At 34.4% G+C, this 25,351-nt stretch overlaps 1 protein-coding gene across 1 annotated transcript; it reads left to right on the plus strand.

Annotated features, from left to right (window-relative positions):
- The first annotated feature begins 4,231 nt into the window (after positions 1-4,231).
- On the plus strand, positions 4,232-24,615 carry LOC149770833 (cGMP-dependent protein kinase 1-like). The gene is made up of 7 exons (XM_089949071.1): positions 4,232-4,383; positions 10,768-10,887; positions 15,183-15,324; positions 18,846-19,009; positions 19,550-19,681; positions 21,385-21,499; positions 22,065-24,615. The coding sequence occupies exons 1-7, from the start codon at positions 4,232-4,234 to the stop codon at positions 22,167-22,169; spliced, it is 930 nt and encodes a 309-aa protein (XP_089805197.1). The 3' UTR covers positions 22,170-24,615.
- Positions 24,616-25,351: the final 736 nt, after the last annotated feature.

Genomic DNA, 25,351 nt, shown 5'->3' on the forward strand with positions numbered 1-25,351 from the left:
AGAGAAAGAACAACAAAGCAACGTGTATAAAAATATTTTTGTATTATAAACACATGTTATTTTCAAGGATATAATTTGTGATCCAACGTTGGACGAATGGACAAAACAACTGCAATGAAAAATTCATAATTGTCAAGAGTTTTGCAAGTCTTCCAGGGGCCCCAAGTGGCCGAGTGGTTAATGCGCTCTCCGTTACAGATCACTGCCATCTCACTTGTCTCTGCGTGGGTTCGAGTGTTGGATTCGGCTAATGTGGGTATGTGAGAAAGATTGCCAGTAGCTTCTCGTGGGTCGGTGGTTCTTTCCGGAGTTTTCCCGGGTTCTTCCTCCACCATTAATACTGGCTGCCATGTATAGCCTATCATGTACTGAAAAATGGCGTTAAACCCTACAACAAGAACAAGTCTTCCAGCTCAAAACCCTCAAACCATTCACATTCTTTGTCACTAGAAAGACTTTCCAATAGAACTGCATTGTTACTCCTTATGTAGTGGTCCTCTCTACCATTTATTACATTTGAAAGGCCAGTAACTCTGAAGCTACTGATTATCATATCCTTTTTCTTCTTTAATTCCTCACTGGCTTCAAAAATCAAGTCAATCATCTGCAGCTTTGAAGAGGCTGGAATTTTGTCGGTTGCCTCCTCACCAGCTTCCCTGGTTGCAATGTTTTTGGAAGCCTGGTCCTTCATGTACGTTGATTTTTTTCTCTCCAGAGCAGTCCTTTGAAAGGTTCATTTAGATATTATACATCCAGTGGCTGTAGTTTACTTGTGCATCCACTGCCATTGTTGTTCTGGATGTCTTCATGGAGTTTTTTTTTACAGTCAAATGGCCACGGAATGAATCCAACATTAGGAGAGATGGTGTGTACTTTCCAAACTTCATCAATATAATCCAACATCAGGTGTTCATCCAGGAATGCTTTTTGCTGAACTTTAACTACAACTCCCTTTGGGATTTTTAGATTTTTTAAGTTTCTTTTTCCCTGAAAGATTAGTCACCAGATGCCAGGCATGTCAATACACAAGTTAAATAGTGCTTGTCACTGCCGATACCTCTAATACGCACCTGTCTCGTTCCGACTTTATCAATTATCTTCCCTGTAAACAAGTCGAAATATACTGCCGATACCTCTAATACGCACCTGTCTCGTTCCGACGTTATCAATTATCTTCCCTGTAAACAAGTCGAAATACACTGCCGATACCTCTAATACGCACCTGTCTCGTTCCGACTTTATCAATTATCTTCCCTGTAAACAAGTCGAAATACACTGCCGATACCTCTAATACGCACCTGTCTCGTTTCGACTTTATCAATTATCTTCCCTGTAAACAATTCGAAATACACTGCCGATACCTCTAATACGCACCTGTCTCGTTCCGACTTTATCAATTATCTTCCCTGTAAACAAGTCGAAATACACTGCCGATACCTCTAATACGCACCTGTCTCGTTCCGACTTTATCAATTATCTTCCCTGTCAACAAGTCGAAATACACTGCCCTTCTTATGTATCTGGTAAAGCAGTCTATTTTTCCTCTAGGTGTTGAGGTAGTTTTTGAGGTATTGAAGTTGTACATCTCAGTGCAAGTCCATTTCGCTTGAAAAATCCATCAACCCATCCTCCTGAGCCCTGAAACTTTAGATTTTCCTCCTGAATAACTGCAGTAGTATAATTTTCTAACATCTCAGTTGTTACAGGCTCGTGATGGTCCTGCGTACATAGTAACCAGGATAAAATTTCCTGCTCGTTCTCATGCAAATACATCAAGGGTCGGCTGGCACACGAGATAAATCCTTTCTTTGTCCTTTTAATATTTTTCAAAAAAATCCATTTTCATCCAGTTTGATAAAGTACTTGGTGTAAGATGATACTTTGCAGCTATGGGCCTAATTCCACATAGTTTTGCCTCCTCAACAATTCTTATTTATCGTTAATGTCCTATTCTTATACTTTCCTCTTACTAGTGACTTTGCAGTATCAGGAAACTGGCTTATATCCCTGATATCTTTGCTGTAGTCCAGCTTGTCTACTGCAGGAAATTTTTCAGCAACAATGGGCACCTTTTCATTAATATCTTTTGGTATGATGGCATTATCTGTTGCATGAGTATTTGATTTGTGCAGTTCAGCATCATCTTTTACATTGGTGATCTCGGTAACTGAAGTAACAGACAGGTGATGGGCTTCACCATTGTCTTTTCTGGGCCATCCAGGTCAAATTTTCTGCCTTATGTTTGTTGGTTCAGTACATTTAGGTGGTGATGGGATACAAGTTTCTCCCTTTGGCATGGGTTTGAAGAAACGTAATAATGAAGACATGCCCAAGCACGAACAGACCAAGATCTTTGGAGATATTACCCATATATAAATCGGGTCGTCGACTTTTGCATTTATGATTAAAGCTAACTGGGTTTTTCTAGTTTTTGCTGCATTACTATATTGAGACAATAAGAATAATTGCCTAATGGTCTGTGGTCTTCACATCTTCCTGTAATGAGAAATTATTTTTACTGGAAAAATAAACCACAAGTGGCTCCTGAAGTCGTTTTCAAATGTGCGCTTTTCTTTGTTCACCAAATGATGTTATCGAGAGTGCTCATTAACATCCAGCTGTTAATGAATAGCGGCATATATTGTAATGACAACAACAGAACAGATACATCAATCATTATATTTTCTCACCGATACAAAAGACGAAGAAGGGCAGTGTAATGAATGCGAATAGATACTCAGTTAACAAAATAGTTGCCCTTTCTGCGTAAGCTGAACAAAGGGCTTTCTACACGCTTATAATTGGTGAATATTTCTTTAGTTTTCTTTTCTTTTCTTGTACATTATTAGATGCCTCAGATACAAATTTACGCGAAGATAACAGATAAGTTGGGTTTGTGTTTCACACTGAGGAATAAAATATTTATATTTCTCTTATGGGATTATACCAAATCAAAGAATAAGTGGGTCTTTTTGCGTATCTAAGTGATTCATCATAATTTTTTCTTAAGCCGTTTGAAACGTGATAAAAATAAAAACATAAAAATATGTATTGAAATACAATAAGAAAAGAAAGAAATTATCAATGACCGACATGCATGATTATAAACCACGATTGTTATATTGCATGAATCACCCATTTCATTATTCGATGCCACAGTTAAGAACATGCCCAAAGTTAGTCACTACTCATAACTTGCTTAGCAAAACAATACCCTGGTCATTTGATGTACCTAAATCGAACTTTGGTATATTTTTGAATCCGTTTGAAATGGGAACCTGTCTTTAATTTTAACAAAATGAAATAAAAATAATAGATAAATAAAAATGCAACTAAAACAATGATTTTATCTTTTATTCTTAGTTGTAAAATTTAAAGGGCTGTACATTTTTATCACTTTGGCAAAAGTAAATCCTCACAGTAGATTGTTTTATGTGCAAAAAATAATAGGCTGACCGAAAAAATATGAAAGTTTGTGTACGAAAAAATATAGAATTAATTATTATTTTTATGGCTTGATGGTGTAAGAAAAATTAAAGGGTACGAAAATTAACACGAAATATGGTAGAATGTCCTTCCTCCACTGACTTAACTAATCAGCTACAAAGGTATCAAACACACTTTATTTATTTTGTGACTGATTTGGTAAAATTTGCACTTCGATAAATGCCCATCTATTATCATTTAATACCAGAGTGAATGTTGCAAATCAATAGCAAGAATCAGCAGGAGGATGAAGTACATCGATTGTCAGTGACACTGACTGTTGCAAATTTCATCTTACACAGTTGTAAAAAGCATAGTACACTACCTTGAATTGTACAACATAAATACGAGTCTTGAACAATGACAGTGCCATGAAATTGTACAACACAAATACAAGTCTTGAACAATGACAGTGCCATGAAATTGTACAACACAAATACAAGTCTTGAACAATGACAGTGCCATGAAATTGTACAACACAAATACAAGTCTAGAAGAAAGACAATACTATGAAATTATCCACACAAATACAAGTCTGTAAGAAAGACAATACTATGAAATTATCCACACAAATACAAGTCTATAAGAAAGACAATACTATGAAATTATCCACATAAATACAAGTTTTTGAAACAAAAATATTACCTTGAAACCGTACAAAGGAAATAAAAGTCTTGAATAAAGACAACACCTGAAACATGTATGAAATAAATACACCAGAACCAAGGAACAATAGTTTGAAACTATGAATAATTTTCAGGTACAGGAAAATAATAGCAGTGAAATGTATGCTCTAAAGATCCTCAACAAGCAGCAAATCATAGCACGTGGGCAACAAGAACAGGTCCTGAATGAAAAGAACATTATGGCGGAATTGAGATCAGATTTCTTTGTAAGGTAAGATTAAGAATTTTAATTTTCCACTTGATGCCGATGGAGTTAAAAGAAGAGAATGTTGTCAGGTTTAGTTTGTCCGCTCTATCTTTTCAATTATGTCCTCTTTAACACATATTGCAAAAAGAAAAAGAAAGGACAAACGCATGAAAGAAAAGCAATTGTTGGGGACAGATTAAAACTGTAAGCATATTTAGCTGCATTGGTAAAGGATTTGACTAGATCATTATATTACCTTTTTCCATCTTTCTTTTGGACAAAATCCTTGTTAGTACGATGAAGCAACATTCATTTCAGGCTGATAAATAAAACCTTGTACGCTTTTTAACTTGTTAGCACATTTAATGCAATGACCACTTTATGCAGACAAATTAAATTACTAGGTAGGTGTGTTCGTATGCATAATGAACGACCAGTAAGCTGGAAATTTGGTAGGCATGTTGGTATGCTTGTTGATTGACTGGCTTAGAGTTTCATGTCATTAAATCATTCTCAAATTTGGAATATTTTTTTTACCCATATGCGTCTATACTTGTATTGGTTTGAACTGTTTGGGTTTATACTTGTATTGGTTTGATACTTGTATTGGTTTGATACTTGTATTGGTTTGAGCTGTTTGGGTCTATACTTGTAATGGTTTGAACTGTTTGGGTCTATACTTGTATTGGTTTGAACTGTTTGGGTTTATACTTGTACTGGTTTGATACTTGTATTGGTTTGAACTGTTTGGGTCTATACTTGTAATGGTTTGAACTGTTTGGGTTCATACTTGTACTGGTTTGATACTTGTATTGGTTTGAACTGTTTGGGTCTATACTTGTATCGGTTTGAACTGTTTAGGTCTATACTTGTATTGGTTTGATACTTGTATTGGTTTGAACTGTTTGGGTCTATACTTGTAATGGTTTGAACTGTTTAGGTCTATACTTGTATTGGTTTGATACTTGTATTGGTTTGAACTGTTTATGTCTATACTTGTATTGGTTTGAACTGTTTAGGTCTATACTTGTATTGGTTTGAACTGTTTGGGTCTATACATGTATTGGTTTGATACTTGTATTGGTTTGAACTGTTTGGGTCTATACTTGTATTGGTTTGAAATGTTTAGGTCTATACTTGTATTGGTTTGAACTGTTTGGGTCTATACTTGTATTGGTTTGATCTGTTTAGGTCTATACTTGTATTGGTTTGAACTGTTTAGGCCTATACTTGTATTGGCTTAAACTGTTTGGGTCTATACTTGTACTGGTTTGAACTGTTTGGGTTTATACTTGTATTGGTTTGATACTTGTATTGGTTTGAACTGTTTAGGTCTATATTTGTATTGGTTTGAACTGTTTGGGTCTATACTTGTATTGGTTTGGACTGTTTGGGTCTATACTTGTATTGGCTTGAACTGTTTGGGTCTATACTTATATTGGTTTGAACTGTTTAGATCTATACTTGTATTGGTTTGAACTGTTTAGGTCTATACTTGTATTGGTTTGAACTGTTTAGATCTATACTTGTATTGGTTTGAACTGTTTGGGTCTATATTTGTATTGGTTTGAACTGTTTAGGTCTACCCTCGTATTGGTTTGGACTGTTTAGGTCTATACTTGTATTGGTTTGATACTTGTATTGGTTTGAACTGTTTAGGTCTATACTTGTATTGGTTTGAACTGTTTAGGTCTATACTTGTATTGGTTTAGACTGTTTGGGCCTATACTTGTATTGGTTTGAACTGTTTGGGTCTATACTTCCACTGATTTGAACTGTTTAGGTCTATACTTGTATTGGTTTGATACTTGTATTGGTTTAAACTGTTTGGGTCTATATTTGTAATGGTTTGAATTGTTTAGGTCTATACATGTATTGGCTTGAACTGTTTGGGTCTATACTTGTATTGGCTTAAACTGTTTAGGTCTATACTTGTATTGGTTTGAACTGTTTGGCTCTATATTTGTATTGGTTTGCAGGTAAGGTACACATATTTTCCCAAAGACAAACTAAGTTCATTTTGTGTTGGACACCATTGATACGGTAACTATTTTCTGGTTAACATTAAGGTGTGGACTTCAATGTACACTTGATGGTATCTGAAATTTTTGTCAGTCTGGGCCGTACAAAATAGTAAGTGAGCAGTTGTTTTCTGGAGAGTCAGATTTTGAACTGGCAATTTGTATTTCTCTGAAGAAGAGTACTCTAATGGATTTGTAGACTCTTTAAATTATAATAGACAGGAGCTTATTATTTTGTAGGTCTATTTGAAGGCAATTTGTAATTATAACAGACAGGAACTTATTATTTTATACGTCTAGTTCAGGGCAATTTGTAATTATAACAGACAGGAACTTATTATTTTGTACGTCTATTTGAAGGCAATTTGTAATTATAATAGACAGGAACTTATTATTTTATACGTCTATTTAAGGGCAATTGGTAATTATAATAGACAGGAACTTATTATTTTGTACGTTTATTTCAAGGCAATTTGTAATTATAATAGACAGGAACTTATTATTTTATACGTCTAGTTCAGGGCAATTGGTAATTATAATAGACAGGAACTTATTATTTTATATGCCTATTTCAGGGCAATTTGTAATTATAATAGACAGGAATCTATTATTTTATACTTTTATTTCAGGGCAATTTGTAATTATAATAGACAGGAACTTATTATTTTATATGCCTATTTCAGGGCAATTTGTAATTATAATAGACAGGAACTTATTATTTTATACGTCTATTTCAGGGCAATTTGTAATTATAATAAACAGGAACCTATTATTTTATACTTTTATTTCAGGGCAATTTGTAATTATAATAGACAGGAACGTATTATTTTGTACGTCTATTTCAAGGCAATTTGTAATTATAATAGAGAGGAACTTATTATTTTATACGTCTAGTTCAGGGCAATTGGCAATTATAATAGACAGGAACTTATTAGTTTATACGTCTAGTTCAGGGCAATTTGTAATTATAATAGACAGGAACTTGTTATTTTATACGTCTATTTCAGGGTAATTTGTAATTATAATAGACAGGAACTTATTATTTTATACGTCTAGTTCAGGGCAATTGGCAATTATAATAGACAGGAACTTATTAGTTTAAACGTCTAGTTCAGGGCAATTTGTAATTATAATAGACAGGAACTTGTTATTTTATACTTTTATTTCAGGGCAATTTGTAATTATAATAGACAGGAACTTATTATTTTATATGCCTATTTCAGGGCAATTTGTAATTATAATAGACAGGAACTTTTTATTTTATATGCCTATTTCAGGGCAATTTGTGTTGGAGAAGTTTCATCCTAATAGGGATGTTGAATTTGTTTTTGTGAAACCAAAATTTGTGAAAGGTGGAAAGATTAGGTCACACTAACAACCTGATTGTGAAAGATAGAATTTGATAATGTACAAAAATTCCAAATGAATAAACAGTTCAACACACATTTGACACGTTTGCATTTTCTAATGAGATTATGTCACAAAATTATTTGGAAATTCATGTTTTTTCCCCACAGAAATTGGTTGCCTGATTTGCCTAAATTCCATATGATTATAGACAACAACAATTAGGCAATCATGCCATGTTAAGACATACAATCCTTTGCCTGTAAAGACATTACAAACAAGTCAGGTATGATATAATTAAATGCATTCCTTGTGATAAAAAGATATTGATTCTCAGGTGGACACTGCAAATAAAAATGTAAAACTCATACAAATGAAAAAAGTGTCATGAAGACACGGGAGAATTTTATCGAAAGTTAGAATGAAAGAAAATTCAGCAGCTATTTCATCCACTTAAAATATTTACAATTAAGACATCATCAGCTGAATGTGCTGATATAGCAAAATCATGCATGAAAGTTATAAAACAGGCAGGTTCTACCATAGGTATAGTAAAGTCAAGCATAAATGTTATTCAGTAGGTAGGTTCTAATAATAGATTTAAAGCTAATTTGTTTTTCATTTTCCAGATTGCATAGGTATAGTAAAATGAAGCATAAATGTTAAAAGGTAGGTAGGTAGGTTCTACTATAGGCATAGCAAAATGAAGCATACAAGTTGTAAGGTATGCAGGTTCTACTATAGGTATAGTAAAATGAAGCATAAATTTTCAAAGGTAGGTAGGTAGGTTCTGCTATAGGTACAGTAAAATGATGCATACAAGTTATAAGATAGGTAGGTTCTACTATAGGTACAGTAAAATTATGCATACAAGATGTAAGGTATGTAGGTTCTACTATAGGTACAGTAAAATTATGCATACAAGATGTAAGGTAGGTAGGTTTTCCTATAGGTACAGTAAAATGATGCATACAAGTTGTAAGGTAGGTAGGTAGGTTCTACTATAGGTACAGTAAAATGATGCATACAAGTTGTAAGGTAGGTAGGTAGGTTCTACTATAGGTACAGTAAAATGATGCATACAAGTTGTAAGGTATGTAGGTTCTGCTTTATGTACAGTAAAATGAAGCATGCAAGTTGTAGGGTATGTAGGTTCTGCTTTAAGTACAGTAAAATGATGCATACAAGTTATAAGGTAGGTAGGTTCTACTATAGGTACAGTAAAATGATGCATACAAGTTGTAAGGTATGTAGGTTCTGCTTTAGGTACAGTAAAATGATGCATATAAGTTATAAGGTAGGTAGGTTCTGCTTTAGGTACAGTAAAATGAAGCATACAAGTTATATGGTAGGTAGGTTCTACTATAGGTACAGTAAAATAAAGCATACACGTTGTGAGGTATGTAGGTTCTGCTTTAGGTACAGTAAAATGAAGCATATAAGTTGTAAGTATGTAGGTTCTGCTTTAGGTACAGTAAAATGATGCATGCAAGTTATAAGGTAGGTAGGTTCTACTATAGGTACAGTAAAATGATGCATAAAATTTATAAGGTAGGTAGGTTCTACTATAGGTACAGTAAAATGATGCATACAAGTTGTAAGGTATGTAGGTTCTGCTTTAGGTACAGTAAAATGATGCATACAAGTTGTAAGGTATGTAGCTTCTGCTTTAGGTACAGTAAACTGAAGTACGCAAGTTGTAAGGTATGTAGGTTCTGCTTTAGGTACAGTGAAATGAAGCATAGAAGTTGTAAGGTATGTAGGTTCTGCTTTAGGTACAGTAAAATGATGCATACAAGATGTAAGGTAGGTAGGTTCTAGTATAGGTACAGTAAAATGATGCATACAAGTTATAAGGTAGGTAGGTTCTGCTTTAGGTACAGTAAAATGATGCATACAAGTTATAAGGTAGGTAGGTTCTACTATAGGTACAGTAAAATGAAGCATAGAAGTTGTAAGGTATGTAGGTTCTGCTTTAGGTACAGTAAAATGAAGCATACAAGTTATAAGGTAGGTAGGTTCTACTATAGGTACAGTAAAATGATGCATACAAGTTGTAAGGTATGTAGGTTCTACTATAGGTACAGTAAAATGAAGCATACAAGTTGTATGGTATGTAGGTTCTGCTTTAGGTACAGAAAAATGAAGCATACAAGTTATAAGGTAGGTAGGTTCTACTATAGGTACAGTAAAATAAAGCATACACTTTGTAAGGTATGTAGGTTCTGCTTTAGGTAAAGTAAAATGAAGCATAGAAGTTGTAAGGTATGTAGGGTCTGCTTTAGGTACAGTAAAATGATGCATACAAGTTATAAGGTATGTAGGTTCTACTATAGGTACAGTAAAATGATGCATGCAAGATGTAAGGTATGTAGGTTCTACTATAGGTACAGTAAAATGAAGCATACAAGTTGTAAGGTATGTAGGTTCTGCTTTAGGTGCAGTAAAATGAAGCATACAAGTTATAAGATAGGTAGGTTCTACTATAGGTACAGTAAAATGATGCATACAAGTTGTAAGGTGTGTAGGTTCTACTTTAGGTACAGTAAAATGAAGCATACAAATTATTAGGTATATAGGTTGTGCTTTAGGTACAGTAAAATGAAGCATACAAGTTGTAAGGTTTGTAGGTTCTGCTTTAGGTACAGTAAAATGAAGTATACAAGTTATAAGGTAGGTAGGTTCTACTATAGGTACAGTAAAATGAAGCATAGAAGTTGTAAGGTATGTAGGTTCTGCTTTAGGTACAGTAAAATGATGCATACAAGTTATAAGGTAGGTAGGTTCTACTATAGGTACAGTAAAATGATGCATACAAGTTGTAAGGTATGTAGGTTCTGCTTTAGGTACAGTAAAATGATGCATACAAGTTATAAGGTAGGTAGGTTCTACTATAGGTACAGTAAAATGATGCATACAAGTTGTAAGGTATGTAGGTTCTGCTTTAGGTACAGTAAAATCAGGTATAAATATTATAACATAGGTAGTTTCTAATAGATTTAAACCTAATTTTACTTTCACTTTTGTTTTAATTTTCCAGGTTGCATAAAACTTTTAAGGATGATGAACATCTGTACCTGTTAATGGAGCCTTGTCTTGGAGGCGAGCTGTTCACGTTGTTATATGAAGAGCAAGTTAAACAATTTTATACATTGTTGATGTAGTTTTTGTTACTTTAATTGTTTGTTTGTTTTTCAAGAAAGCTAACACTTAATGGATGGTGTTAAAATCCAAATTTAAATGAAGAAAACTCAATTAATGCTTTCTTAGGTGTTATTGTAGAGGGCATCTTTCACTGTTTGAGGTCATCAGTGATCTGATGATACAAATGTAAATATCGATGTGAACACAATATAAAACCATTCTGAAAATTAGTGAACTAGTTTTCTGCATTTGCACGATTTATGCATGTATACTTTAAAAAGGGTGGCACAATTGTTGCAGGTGTTATAATGCAACAGTCGTGATTTATTTCTTACTGTTGTCACGCGTGTACTCTGTTGAAAAAACATGGGCCACATATTAAAATGCACAAGCAGGGTCTAAAATCAACTCTATACAATACATTATAACTTAGATTGATGAAACTAGAGTAGAATATGAATAGATCTACAAGCATAAATGAGTTTCCTATAATAAGAGATTATGCCATTGCCTTTAAATCGGGTAGTTGATGAATAGCTTGTGTGTTTTTCAAAGGCCATTGTGTTGTATGCCTGATGGTACACATTATATACATATTTACACTAGGCGGGTGTATTTTATTTTACAATGTACACATTATATACATATTTACACTAGGCGGGTGTATTTTATTTTACAAGGTACACATTATATACATATTTACACTAGGCGGGTGTATTTTATTTTACAATGTACACATTATATACATATTTACAACTGGGAATAGCTGATCCTTTTTCCTGTGCAGGTGTACACCTTGAAATATTATTAGTGACTTTATATGTGGCAGTGACCAAAAGCAAAAGCATTAAAGTCTGATCTTGACGTACATCGAATCGTATCACGATGTTCAATGTTACGCATCTGGTTATTTTTGGTTCGAAGATAATAACATAACAAGATATGTCATATCAGAAAATAGTTATGGTATTTCTTGTATTTTTTTTCATACCCTTTAATTTTTCGTATACAACCCAGTTATCAAAATAATAATTATTTAAATGTATCATAATTTTTTGTCCATATCACTTTGTATTTTTTTAAAAATCCATTAAATTATCGGACATAAAATTTTTACTAAAAAGATTTGCGTTTGCACAAAAGATAAAAAAATACGGTATTGCCATTTTGTTTTTACAAAAAATTGATAATTAATTGTTGGTGAGAAAATACAATGATTGATTCATAAACTCTCTTATTGTCATTACAATATCTACTGGGGCTTATTAACAAATGGACAAAGGACTTAACAAAACACACCTTTAAATATTGTAGTTAATTAGTTCTACTTACCAAGTCCGTCACAGTAACAAAACACCAGGTGCATTTTAAAATGAGTTCAGAAACCCTTTGATGTTTTCTTATCCAACAAAAATTACATCTCAGTACATGCTAAAGTGAAGACCACAGACCATTGGTCAGCTAGTCTTATTGTTTCATTATAGTCATGCAAACATAAAATATAAAAACCTTGTCATTTTCTGTTGTAAATTTGAAAGTCACAGACTCTGTTAAATTGATTCGTATTTATATACATACACTATCTTTTAAGTGCTTGTACTGTTTTGACTTGGACATAATTAACATTTTATTGCAAATCTATTCTATGATATATCCGTCTATTGTTATCTTTATTGGCGAGTAGTTTTAATAGCAAGTAATGCATATGACTGCTTGTCCTTATAACACCTGCTGTAAGGACAAAGGTGTAAATAGCACATTCACAGATTTTCATTTCCCTAAAAAGATCCTCATTTCCCTACTGGCAGCATTGCTGATCTGACCTCCTCTGTCAATTCTTGCCCTCAAGCTGGTTTCAACTGGAATAACCAAAGCACTTAACATTTTTAATTACCATGTAAATAGCACTGCATAGCCATGTGGTTTTTGTGACAATGTATATCGTAATTAAAACAAGAATGAATTGTTGATTTAACGGTGTTTATTGATAATAGAATATAGTAGAGTCGTAATACATGAGGATTATCACAATCGTCAGGTAACTGAAAATACAGTCATGTTTCTCTTTTCCAAAGCTACAAATAAAAGACGCCCTGAATAAATAGTCTTGTAATCTGACCAAATTTTGTTTCATCTCTCTCTCGCACACACACACACACACATACACACACATGCTCATGCACATTAACTTATTGTGGTTGTAAAAATACAAGTTGCACTTAATGTCTTGACATTGTGGACAATTTACCAATAAATAATACTCATAACTAATAGATGTTCAAACCATCTTAATCATTTTGCCAACATTACACAACATAACAGCTACATATGCTCTAAATGCAGATGAGCTTTCACAATGAGACATAATTTTCTCTCTCCTTTGTTCACTAATAACAATAAAAAATCTTTTTGAGTACTTTTATTTTTATTGCAATTAGATTTTTGAGTTGAGAGCAGAATGAGACAGAAAATATATGTTTACTTTGTACTTTTGTACCATTAGGTTTTTGAGTAGCGTGTGTTCTGTAGAACTTGTTCAGGTACGATCCTTTTATTTTCGTACAGGGAGAATACCACAAAATGATTATTATTTGTTTTACATATAATGTTTTGTAAACTGAAATTAATCTTTCAGTAATTAACTGTGGATTAGCTGATGTAATTTGGAATTTTTGTTCTGATCTTGACTTTTTGGACACTTTTAGTCATGTCGTAAGTAATCCCTGATTTTCATTAGACACTTATTAATTAGGTAAATTAGATCCATTGAGAATGTGTTGTGGTTGCAATTCCTTTAAGGACAAAAATGATCCCTCTTATATAAATAGAACACAGCATATTTTCTGGGTTCTGTTTCATTCATTTTATGGTTATTACGGTAATTTATGTCGATACAGTCATCTTTTCAAAAGATGTAATCATTTAAAAATTTAAGACAAGCCCTCAAGGCAGCCATCTTTCGAAGTGGATGAAACAAAATGTACGTTGCAAGTAAAATAAAATCTTTTAAAAAAATGTTGGCATGGATTTCCATGTTTGAATTTCCCTTCTATCACACATGCGACATGGAAAAATTGATATGTTGTTGTTGTTGTTGTTGTGGGGTTTAACGCCATTTTGCAGCACACGATAGGCTATGCATGGCGGCTAGTATTAATGGTGGAGGAAGAACCCGGGAAAACCCCGAGAAGAACCACCGACCCACGAGAAGCTACTGGCAAGCTTTCTCACATACCCACATTGGCCGAATCCTGGGCTCGAACCGACGCAGACAGAGGTGAGATGGCAGTGATCCGTAACGTAAAGCGCTTTAGACCACTCGGCCACTCGAGGTCCTCTGGAAAAGTTGAAGATTTGCTAACCTTACTTTTTTCTAAACTCGATCCGGTTGCCTCAGTCATTCCCATGCATTAATCACATCACAACACAACAGTTCTAACAACTACTTTTTAAAAATTTAAAAGTTATCTTTATATACAAAATTACAATTATTTGTTATTTACATATAACAACCATTGCATAAATGTGTTAATATTATCCACTTTTTAATGCTGTTATTTTCTCACATGTGTGACTTGTGTACTATGAATTGACCAGTCATGTCACTTTCTTCATTAACATATTTGCATTAATTAAATATCTTTTAAACAAATATCACGTAACTTTTGACATTCTTGGTTTAATACAGACAAACCATAAGAATTATAAGTGTTAATTGTTTTTTTTTTGTACTAGTGGCAGATTTAGTATGATTACATAATTATTTAGATTTTAATAAAATGTTTTAAGACATTTATAGAAAGGGCAAGGAAATAATAGTATTTGATGAAAACTGTATTTTTTGGGTGTACTAAACAAAAGTCAAAATAATTAAGGATGATGTTATTTGAAAAAAATTGCTTTTGCACTGAGATGAAGAAGTTGAGGATTATCTTGTTTGTTGATTGTGGTGCCAGAGTGTCGTGGGAGACAAATAATGTAACCACCAGAAAGGAAACAAAATCCATCAATCAAAAATCTAATCACTGGATATAAAGTTCTCACCAGATCTGTCACAAGGCCTGTTTTATACACTTGTCATATGGATGAATTGCGATCACTATGCTGAATTTAGTCTTTTACGTGAGAAAACAGCCTTTTCAAAGATGTGAATTTTTGACACTCTATGGAAGGAGACAAATCTTCCAAAAAAGGTCTTATAGCTTAATGTACATCCAGATACAAATACAAATTAAAGTATGTCGACTTTGATAATAGCTTAATACTATGCCCGTTTATGCTTCTAAATTTGTTGATTTGTTTTTGTTATAGAAAGAACTTTAGTCATACAGCAGCGAAATTCTACACCGCCTGTATAGTAGAGGCACTCATCTTCATGCACTCAAAAGGAATCATCCACAGAGATCTAAAGCCCGAAAACGTACTCCTGGACTCCAAAGGATATGCAAAACTGGTATGTATACCTACACATTTTTACTCTCAAATATGTACGCCTTAACTCCAAAGGATATGCAAAACTGGTAAGTATACCTCTGTATTTTTACTCTCAAATATGTACTCCTGGACTCCAGAGGAAATGTAACACTGGCTTGTATACTTTCAGAATTTTACTCTTGAATACGTACTCCTGGATTACAGAGGAAAAGTAAGGCTGGTATTTATACCTCCACAATTTTACTCTCAAGTACGTACTCCAGGACCTGAGAGGAAATATAAAGCTGGTATGTATACCTCCAGACTTTTACTCCCAATGCATTATGAATTTTGACCGTTCTGGTCTGACATATAAAAATGGTACTAACAGCCGTCTCGCTTGGCGTTCAGCATTAAGATGTCAGTGTCAGGATTGGTTGGCCAGGTGTCAGGATAATGTGACTGAGTGGGACATCATGCTACATGTCTGCTATGCCCCAGTGCTAGACATCGCTATAAAACTGCCACATAATAGCGATCTGACTAAAACTTAAAGCTACGTTAAACATTTAAAAACTGTTAAAGCTACATTACAAATGCAAATCACACACACACACACACACACACACACACTACGACTTTTACTATCTCCATTGGCTTGGGCATTTTACATCCTTTTATCTAGTCTAGATTAAAGTGATCAATATAAATGTCCTCATTGACTGAGGTACACCACTCCCTCGATAACTTGCTTTCTTATCGCTGATCGAATTATAAATGATCAACGGGACTGTCCTCATTGAATGAGGCACTTTACATTCGTGTAGCTAATTAAATTTTAAATGATCAGTATATATCACGAGCTGAACTGCGTTTCCTTTTAGGCACTACACATTCGCTTTGGCTCGATGAGGTCACTATTGTTATAAATGTACACAACGCATTAAATCAACAGCCTAAACATTTCTTGTTCAGTTTTTATCCCTCTCCCCCACTTCCACCCACCTCTAACTCACCACAACCATTGCTTTGTCCATCTGTCTGTCCATAATCTGTCACTCTCACTTCTGGAGGACAACTCTCAAATAATTCAGTATTATTCTAAGAAACTTGACTTTTGATTCAATTGTGCCTTGTTGTATTCACAGTTGTTTAGTTTCATTATTTTAAAAATGTTTTTCGGGGTTTCATCCATTAATACATGTCAGTTATAAACACTTTAGTTTCTGGAGCATAACTCCTAATCAGTGATGTTTGTTACATATATTCCAGTCAAGATTCAGAAGTGTCTTTTGGTATTCACAATTATTAAGTTTCATTGTTGTAATGTTTTCATTCATTTATTGGATCATCCATCCAATAACTACAAAGTCATTAGAATATTTTTATGAAATGTTTTTTGATGGACATTTTGCTAGTCACAGTTCTTAAGTTTAAATCCATTTAAAAGTTTTCTCCATGTTCATCCATCAATCATTCACACATTTTCTGGAACTATTGAAGATATCTCTATAAGTATTAGTACACATGTTAGAAAGGTTGTCCGGACCTGTCTTTGCTATCACAATTCTTTCATTTTGATATTTGTAATAGTTTTGTATGCTGTATATTGTTTTTGTCAGTTATCCACACCATTGGTAACTCTGGGGCAAAATTCCAAAACCGTTACATCTCTGTGACATTTGGTACACCTATTTGAGTGATATTTTGCCTTTTCTATTCCTGATTCTTATTAAAGTGATATTTTGCCTTTTGCTTTTCATAATTCTATAGTTCTAGTATTTTGAATGCTCTTCATCACGCATTCATCAATCATCCTTTCATTTCTAGAGAAAACACAATCACTGTATACATTGTAAATTTGATTCTCCATATATGAAATCTTTGATTAACCATTTTGTCTCCTAACAGACATTTGGTGAGGCTGATGATAATGATGACTCAGTCTTTTTGTTTGTTTGTTCAACCTATCCTCTGACGTGATAAAGAGGCATGGAAAGATAATGTTATCACTTTCTCCATCTGTCTGTCTGTCCTTAAATATTTTAATCTTGGTTGTTGGGAAAGCTGACAAAGCAAAGTTGTGTTATTTGCCTGGTTCAGAAAAGGTAATTTTTGCACTGATGTTTCCAGTACAAGCTGTGTAACCTCTAATGAATTTTTTACTGGATGCGAACGGGTTAGTGACTGACACAAGTAGTATAGTCTTGGTTAATCTGGCCTTGTAACTAATGTACTGCATTTCAACAAATATAAAGAAAAACGTATGCACTTAATTAGTGTAGTATAACCATAGTGAACAGAATGGACTTGTAAAGTTTCCATGTACATGTTGTTTTGAGTAAGTGCAATGTATAGAAAGTATTTAAAATAAGAAAGGCTGAGTAAGTGCAGAATGTAAAACACGAAGCAAAATAGTCGTTTTTGAAAATGAGAGAGAGAGAGAGAGAGAGAGAGCTCTTTGATGAGGTGGGTACAATTCATATTTATTAGTCAATCAACATTGACTCCTGGGGTTGTTATCATGCGATAACAGTTTGGGGAAATCTGCACCGGTAATTAAACCTATGTTATTTGTGTACTATGAGAAAGCATTGTTAATTTCTACATTGTGTCAATAGTCGTAATTCTCATAAATGGTTTGACGTGCATACTGATGGAAATGATATCTTTCTTTTTATTTAAATATGTCAGGGGAAGGCTTGTTCTAACCTTGATGAACTTGTGGCCTAAATCTTTTAGCCTCTCGCGTGATTAACATACTCTTTCTCCACGTGCCAACATTATCAGGTATTGTTTCCTCTTTTTTATTCATGGATTTGCATATTTGTGGTTTATAGTCCTAATTTCACTGTTTTCATTACAAATTAACACTGATGTATTGCCACACACCAGCTAATATTGTGAGTTATTGCAATGCACAAATTGACACTGCGTTCTCACAGTGCACAAATAAAGAGGTTATGCACAGAATTATCTATTGCAGTGAAATGATTTACATTGCTTTGTATGGTTATTTAATGCTCAGTGTAAATGCATAAAAAATTAAGTATTTATTGTATTGCAATTTTGTATAGATGTTTTAAGGATATGGACTTTCATATCAGACTCTTCCGTCTTTCATCAAAAGCAAATATAACATACAGTCCTGTCCTAAGATAGTTGCTTTAGTGGTTTGAGCATCCACCTCGGATGCGGGAGGCCATGGGTTGGATCCCTGGCAGTGTCATATTTATAAAAAAAATTGTACTAGCAGCTGCCTTGATGGCTCTCAGCATTAAAAGGTTAGTGTTAGGACTGGTCGACCTGGTGTCAAGATAATGTGACTGGGTGGGACATCATGCTACATGTCTGCAGCTTGATGCCCCAGTACTCCAAACTGGCACACTGCAGACATCATTGTGATGTGACTAAGATTGTTAAAGCTACATTATCGACACACACACACACACACACACACACACACACACACACTTGAAAGTTAAGGTTATTAACCACTTTTTTTAACATACTCAGCTACATATGACATATATCATTGTATGCATTACTTACTCTCAATAGATTGACTTTGGGGTGGCCAAGAAGGTGAGACCAGGAAAGAAGACGCAGACGCTATGTGGATCTCTAGCTTATATGGCCCCTGAGATCATTTTAAACAAAGGACACAACACAGCAGCTGATATCTGGTCCTTGGGAGTTCTTGTGTTTGCTATGCTTTCTGGCTGGTAAGAATGATGGACACTGTTCCGGGAATGTACACGGTTCACTGTGGACCAGTACTTCACATGGCTTGTGTGTGTGTGTGTGTGTGTGTGTGTGTGTGTGTCTGTGTGTGAAATACATGTATTTAAACAGGAAGCAAACCAATGATGTTTGTTTGCAGCTGACGTCAAAAGAGCACACTTGTCAATATATTCTTTTGATGGATGTAAGTTTCAATTGTTATCAGATGCAACCAATGGTAAATGAGTATTTTACCTGTGACATCGTGCTTTACAGTCCAATATAATTATGAAATATTGTCTCTGTTTCTAGTATCATCTCATCTATTTCCAGTATGTGGGATAACTCAGAGGAGAAGAAGGCACAAAATAGAGACATTATTTCTTGTTTAAAACAATTCAACAGATATCTTTTGTCTTTTATCACAATTCAATGCTGACAAGTACTTGTATGTCGGTTAGTTAAGGATATCGTTTCTGTACATGTTTATAAGTACCAAGTCAAGTTGTTTATATTTCAACAGTTGTATTTCTTTCTTCCAGTCCCCTGTTTGCTGACAAGGATGATAATAATATCATGCAGACGTGTGATAATATTTTGAAGGGAATCGATGATGTTGTCTTTCCAAACGAAATTAATAAGATCGCTGAAGATTTCATACGAAAATTATGCAGGTAAGAGTGAGACTGATGCTGTTGTCTTCCCAACTAATATAAGAAAAATTGCTGACGCTCTCGTACAGAAACTATGAAGATAAGGGCATCAATTCTGCTGTCGCCCCTGGTGACATAAGAATGCAGGCAATATTGTCTCGAAACTGTGCGTTGAAGTAGGTCCCTTCGTCTTAGATGTCAATAAAGTTAAATACCAGAAAAGTGGTTTCAGTATGAGGTAAACGATGGCAGAACCCTTATTACTATAAGCTTTAGGAACGAAATGAAGAAAACAAACTTATTATTTTAAAGTACATAAAACCAAAACATACTCGATTTTTAAATTGAAGCATTTCAGTAATGTAGATTCAGAACTTATCGATAGATTGTGGTAAAAATAATTGATGATATTAGGGAAAATCATAGGAATTAATAACTAGATAAAGCCGAGTACATGAGATCAGTGCCGCATATAAGGATTCTCTTATGTGTTATCAATAGATATACAAATTTGCTGCACGAGTTTCAGTTCTAGCACACGTGAGAATATTTCTCTATTCATCAGTTTTCTTTCGAGAGAGATGTAAAGGACACAACACATTCGACCATAATAAATTCATTTAGTTCTAGAGTTCAAATTTTTATAAAAATGTAACATTTACCGTAGTTTTTCTTCATACGAGTACAGAAATACATATTTTTGTTTATTGTTAATAACACACACATATCCTCATGCTAGCTGTATTTAAAGGTTGCGTATTGTAACCTGGATTCCTCCAAGACCATATGCTTCTCACCACGATAACGTCAAACATTGCCACATTTTTAGACAGACACAGCTGCACAGACAGGCATTGCATAATTTTTTAACATATGCCAGAATGAATTGTTTAGAAGTTTGTCTGGCTCATTTTTTCTTTTGTCTGTCCACTCAGACTTTCTATAGGCCTGTGATCTTTCAGAAGGTTTGTCATGATAATGAACATTTTGTAGTTTATTTTAAAAGAGGTTCTGTAGTCGTATAATCATATGCTACGTGCCATTATAATGTGAAATGGTGCCACATTTTTAGACACACAAAGTGGCACAGACAAGCTTTGTGTAATTTGGAAAGATTTGCCCCTGACCAAATCTGTCATAAGTTAGGATGTTGAGCAAAGAATGAGATCTATCTTCGGACATGCAAGATCTGTGCCACTCAATATTATTGTAAAACTGCAGATTTCATAAAGCGAATGAATAATCAAAATAGTCACATTCGCAACAATATCACCGTGAAGGTAGCCAACCACTACAACTTGACTGCATATAACAACTTGTGCATCAGTCTACGCTAACTTCAAAATTGAAGGACTTTTTAAACACAATTTTATGCCATACATTTTATTGCCTCTAACAAGAATTAAAAATTTCATTAGTTGCAGTTTTTTCTCAACTTTTTATCAAAGCTGCAGAGATAATCAATAATCATCAGATCTTACAAGAACGTCATCCATTTTTTCAAAAGGCAATGTGCGCTGAATGGAACAAATTGAATGCTTGAGTCTGTTGCACAACGGGAAAGCATTTATTGCCTCGGTCTTGATATCAGACATCTTTGCTTAGGAACTAAACTTGTGACTAAAATTTAAAAGCAAAAGATATACCTATGCGCCATCTGCTTAATTGAATCAATGATATATTGATGAATTTCATTCTAACATTCTGATTCCTTTCTTTCCAAGGAAAAGTCCTGCCAAACGCCTCAGTGCGCTGGAAACACGAAAACATGGATGGTTTGACAAATTCCACTGGGGGGGTTTAAGAAGCAGAACAATGGAACCACCTTTGATTGTAACGGTCAGAATCTCTCTCTCTCTCTCTCTCTCTCTCTCTCTCTCTCTATATATATATATAATCACACAAACACAGTAAAATAACAAGACAAACAACAACAAGCAAGACAATTAATTACTGTGAATTCACTGATAATCCAAAGATAATAATTTTAGTAGATTACGTGGTTGCTTCAGATGACTGATTAAATAAAAACAGCAACGACTAATTAACAAAGGCAATAGAACATAAGATGCATATCCAGACTTTAGTAACAGGTAATATGTACGGTTTTGGAAAACCACAACATTTGGTACAAAAGTGAATGAACAATATGAATAAATTGTCTCCAATTTGATGAGTTAAAACTGGGCCTTAATTTACCCACTCTGACATCCGATTTAAACTAAAAGACAATTGAATTATTGTGGACAGCAACAAGCAGACAGAGTGAATCGTAGTTTTGCCATTGTCGTTCTATTTTCTTTTTCTGTCTATCTAATTGTCAAGGTATTTTTTATTGTTTTTTTTTGTTCCTTTGTTGTTTTCTAACTAGATATTAACACAAGACATGTGTTTCATTATTCAGGTCGAATCCTCAGTTGATACTAGAAATTTCGGTTGTGAAAGCTTCACAGAAGAGGCAAATTATCCACGCAATGATGACGTAATAAACTGGGACCCGGATTTTTAGATCAGTTCTACCATTCCCAGCTTACATCTGTCAACTTCTATTTTCCCCCGATGAACATAAATTTAGTGGCTGAGAAGCAAGTGAATTGATTAAAAGTGAATCCTGATGTTGGAGACTATCAAGAATGCTTACCACCCACAAAATCACTGAAGCATGCAAATCAGATGTAGAGTGAAGGGTTATGATTTTCAACAATGTCTACAAGCGTCTGTGAAGAAATATTTTGCTGGACATTTTTAGTGATGGCCATCAACCTGTGGGAGTTGCACATAGTTGATATCTCTATCCCAAAAATATGCATATTACAAGCCAATCGTTGGCAAAAACAAACACATTAATCATTCATTTTATATTTTAACAATAGCACATTTCAAATGTTAAGATGATGATCAAGCATTTAAGTAATATTTTGTGAATGAATTCTGAGTACCGTGTAATCATACATGCTTTTTGATTTTTATAGAAGCTCACATTCTGTTTTTGTGGACACCTCCTTAAATTCCACCCCAAGCATATGTGGCTTGGTTAGCACTTGAGAGGTGTCCCCTCGTAAAAAGTGTTTTCGATATTTGAAGGTTTAGTTATTTAAAGTGACAATTTTTCACTCGATGTTACTCTGATGGTTGTATGCCTAGGGGTTTCCGGTTCCCTACTCACCTCCCTCAAGGTATTTTACATGTTGGTCATCTTTCCTTCTCCATTCCCCCTTTCCTGGTTCTAATTAGTTTTGACTCTTACTAGGAGTCATTTTTGTAGATATACTTTGTAATTTTACTTTATATGTTATTGTTTCAAATATTACTTTGGTGTGGATGTTTCAAATCATACAAGGGTGTCTTTTTAATTTAAATCTATTTTGTTTTACAGTTGGTGTCTTCGTGTGTGCGTCTCTCACCTCTTTCGGTTGCACCCCTCTCTTATCCCTGGTCTCCTTTCAGAAGGCAATTGGTCACACAGGGGCTGACCTCAGTTTTTTTGTTTGTGTGTCACAGCTTCAGTATCTAGTTGGTTGTTGTTTACATTTGGACCATAGTACTTCCTTGTGATTTTCTGTTTTTGCTTTTATCTGTTCATCCATAATTTGAAGTGTTGATTTGTGCTCGATTTGTGGTAGCTGCATCTGCTTTTCTTCACTAGTTGTCTTGTTGGTTAGATTTCTAGGTGTCTCTCTGGCTTCTAAGTCTTTTCCCTTGTCAGTTATTTGCATTTGTAAGTATTTCTATCACTTCTGTCTGTTTTTGTAGTAGTTGGTCGGGTTCTCTGGCCTGATGTTGGGTTAACCTTTCATCTCGTGAGAATGTAGTCTTTGTTTCTCTTGTTTCAGTCTCACTTAAACTAATGCTTATTGTTTGCTTTGGAAGTATGGGTAGTTATGCTCTGTCAGTAGTGAACAAAGTTACATTTGTTAAAAAATGGCTTGCGGCGAGTACGTTTAGAAAGATGGTGTTCATCATGATAAAATGATACGACTTCAGCTCCTTTTTGATTAGTTGTGATTCATGAGATAGATATGTGCCCAGTGACCTAAATAATTTTGGTTGGTGAAACTCTGGCTTTGGAGGGTTTCGTAACTGTTGTTTACTGTTTGGCAAACTTTACTCTGAAGGCTTGAATTGTCAGCTGGATTCATCATCAGGAAAGCCAAGGTAATGGGGCCCCTTGGTCTTACATGTTTATTAAAAAATGTATGTTAATTCATTTTTGAGTCATTTCCCTACTATTCCCTGCATGCAAATTGTTCAGTGAAATGTTAAAGTAAATATTGTTTAATTGGATGCTATTTACAATACCTCAAATAACGTTATTATGTTTGTTTTTAAATATAGAATGAAAAAGGAAGTGAATGAGCGTAACGAGGCCAGGTATTTCCTGACATATGACCTTCGCCTAGTATTTCGCAAAACCTACATCAGTTTATATAAAACAAGTGTGATACTATTATTGACATTTCTCACAAAAGATTTAGAAATATTCATACTTCTATAAAACCCTCAATTGTATGGCAAACTTCCCAAGGAGTACGCCTCAATTTACAATAAATATAGTAGTATTATATGAGAATCCTCATCATATGAGGATAATCGAAGGGAAGCTACTCTTCCAAGAGATTTTTATCACGGTCATCCATGTTCAGCTATGATAATTTTATGTAACTAATACCTTTTTTACCTCTCTTACTTTTTTACTATGTTTGCAAAACAATGGAAATAACATCTCTAGAATTATGTAGGTCAATGACAGAAATTCAATCATTTAACATTTTATATGGCCTGAAAAGTACCTGTATTTCCTCCAACATGCCAATATTTAACTTAAATCCACGTCATAGTACTATCACACTCACGTGACCATCACTATATTTTGCATTGCCCAAGTATTTGTTATTTGGTTGTTTCGGCTTTTTAATTTGTTTGCTTTGTTTTTGATATTTTGTTGATAATAATTGTTTGGGTTTGTGTTTCCTTCACATGCGAAAAGCATGCTTGCATTGTTCAGAAGTGTATTCGATCAATCGAAATAAAACATTTTCACAAGTGTAAGAGTCACTTTTTTTTCAGCATCCTGAAAACATTATTATGGAGTTATCTGCTGACTTGATTATTTTCAGAATACTGTTACTCACAGGTAACATGAGATATTCCTTGTGTGAACAATTTGTCAATTAGCCTTAAAAAGGGTGCCATATAATCATTTACAATTTAGCTTGCCTGAATGAAGTAGGGCAGAGTCGTAGTACACGTCACGTTTGGTCACCAATGTTACGATATGATAAACTATCTACAGATAGGGTTATCTCATCGGAACTTTGACTAGCAAAGAGGACTACACGTTGACTTTGGCATCAACGTATACATAATAAAGACATGCGTATAAATTCTACTTTCGTCTGTGTCCCCTCTCTCAAAGGCATAATTGCATCTCAGCTATTCTTTTTTCCTAGGCATTTATCTCCTTCCCCCCACCCCAGGAAGGCTTATATGGGGATACTGTTATACATATGTATAATATCTATATTCATTCAGAACATTCTGGGCTCGGTCATGTTAGCAGTTAAGTGGGATACCCTAGCGTCAATGGGACTAAGCATTAAAAAACACCCTGGGACACTCTAGCGTCAATGGGAAATTTAACATTACGGAAAACTCTGGGACACTCTAGCGTCAAGGGGAATTTGACATGGG

The sequence above is a fragment of the Sinohyriopsis cumingii genome, unplaced genomic scaffold (genome assembly GCF_028554795.1).
Source record: "Sinohyriopsis cumingii isolate HCF-2022 unplaced genomic scaffold, ASM2855479v2 utg002264l, whole genome shotgun sequence".
Classification (NCBI taxonomy): domain Eukaryota; kingdom Metazoa; phylum Mollusca; class Bivalvia; order Unionida; family Unionidae; genus Sinohyriopsis; species Sinohyriopsis cumingii.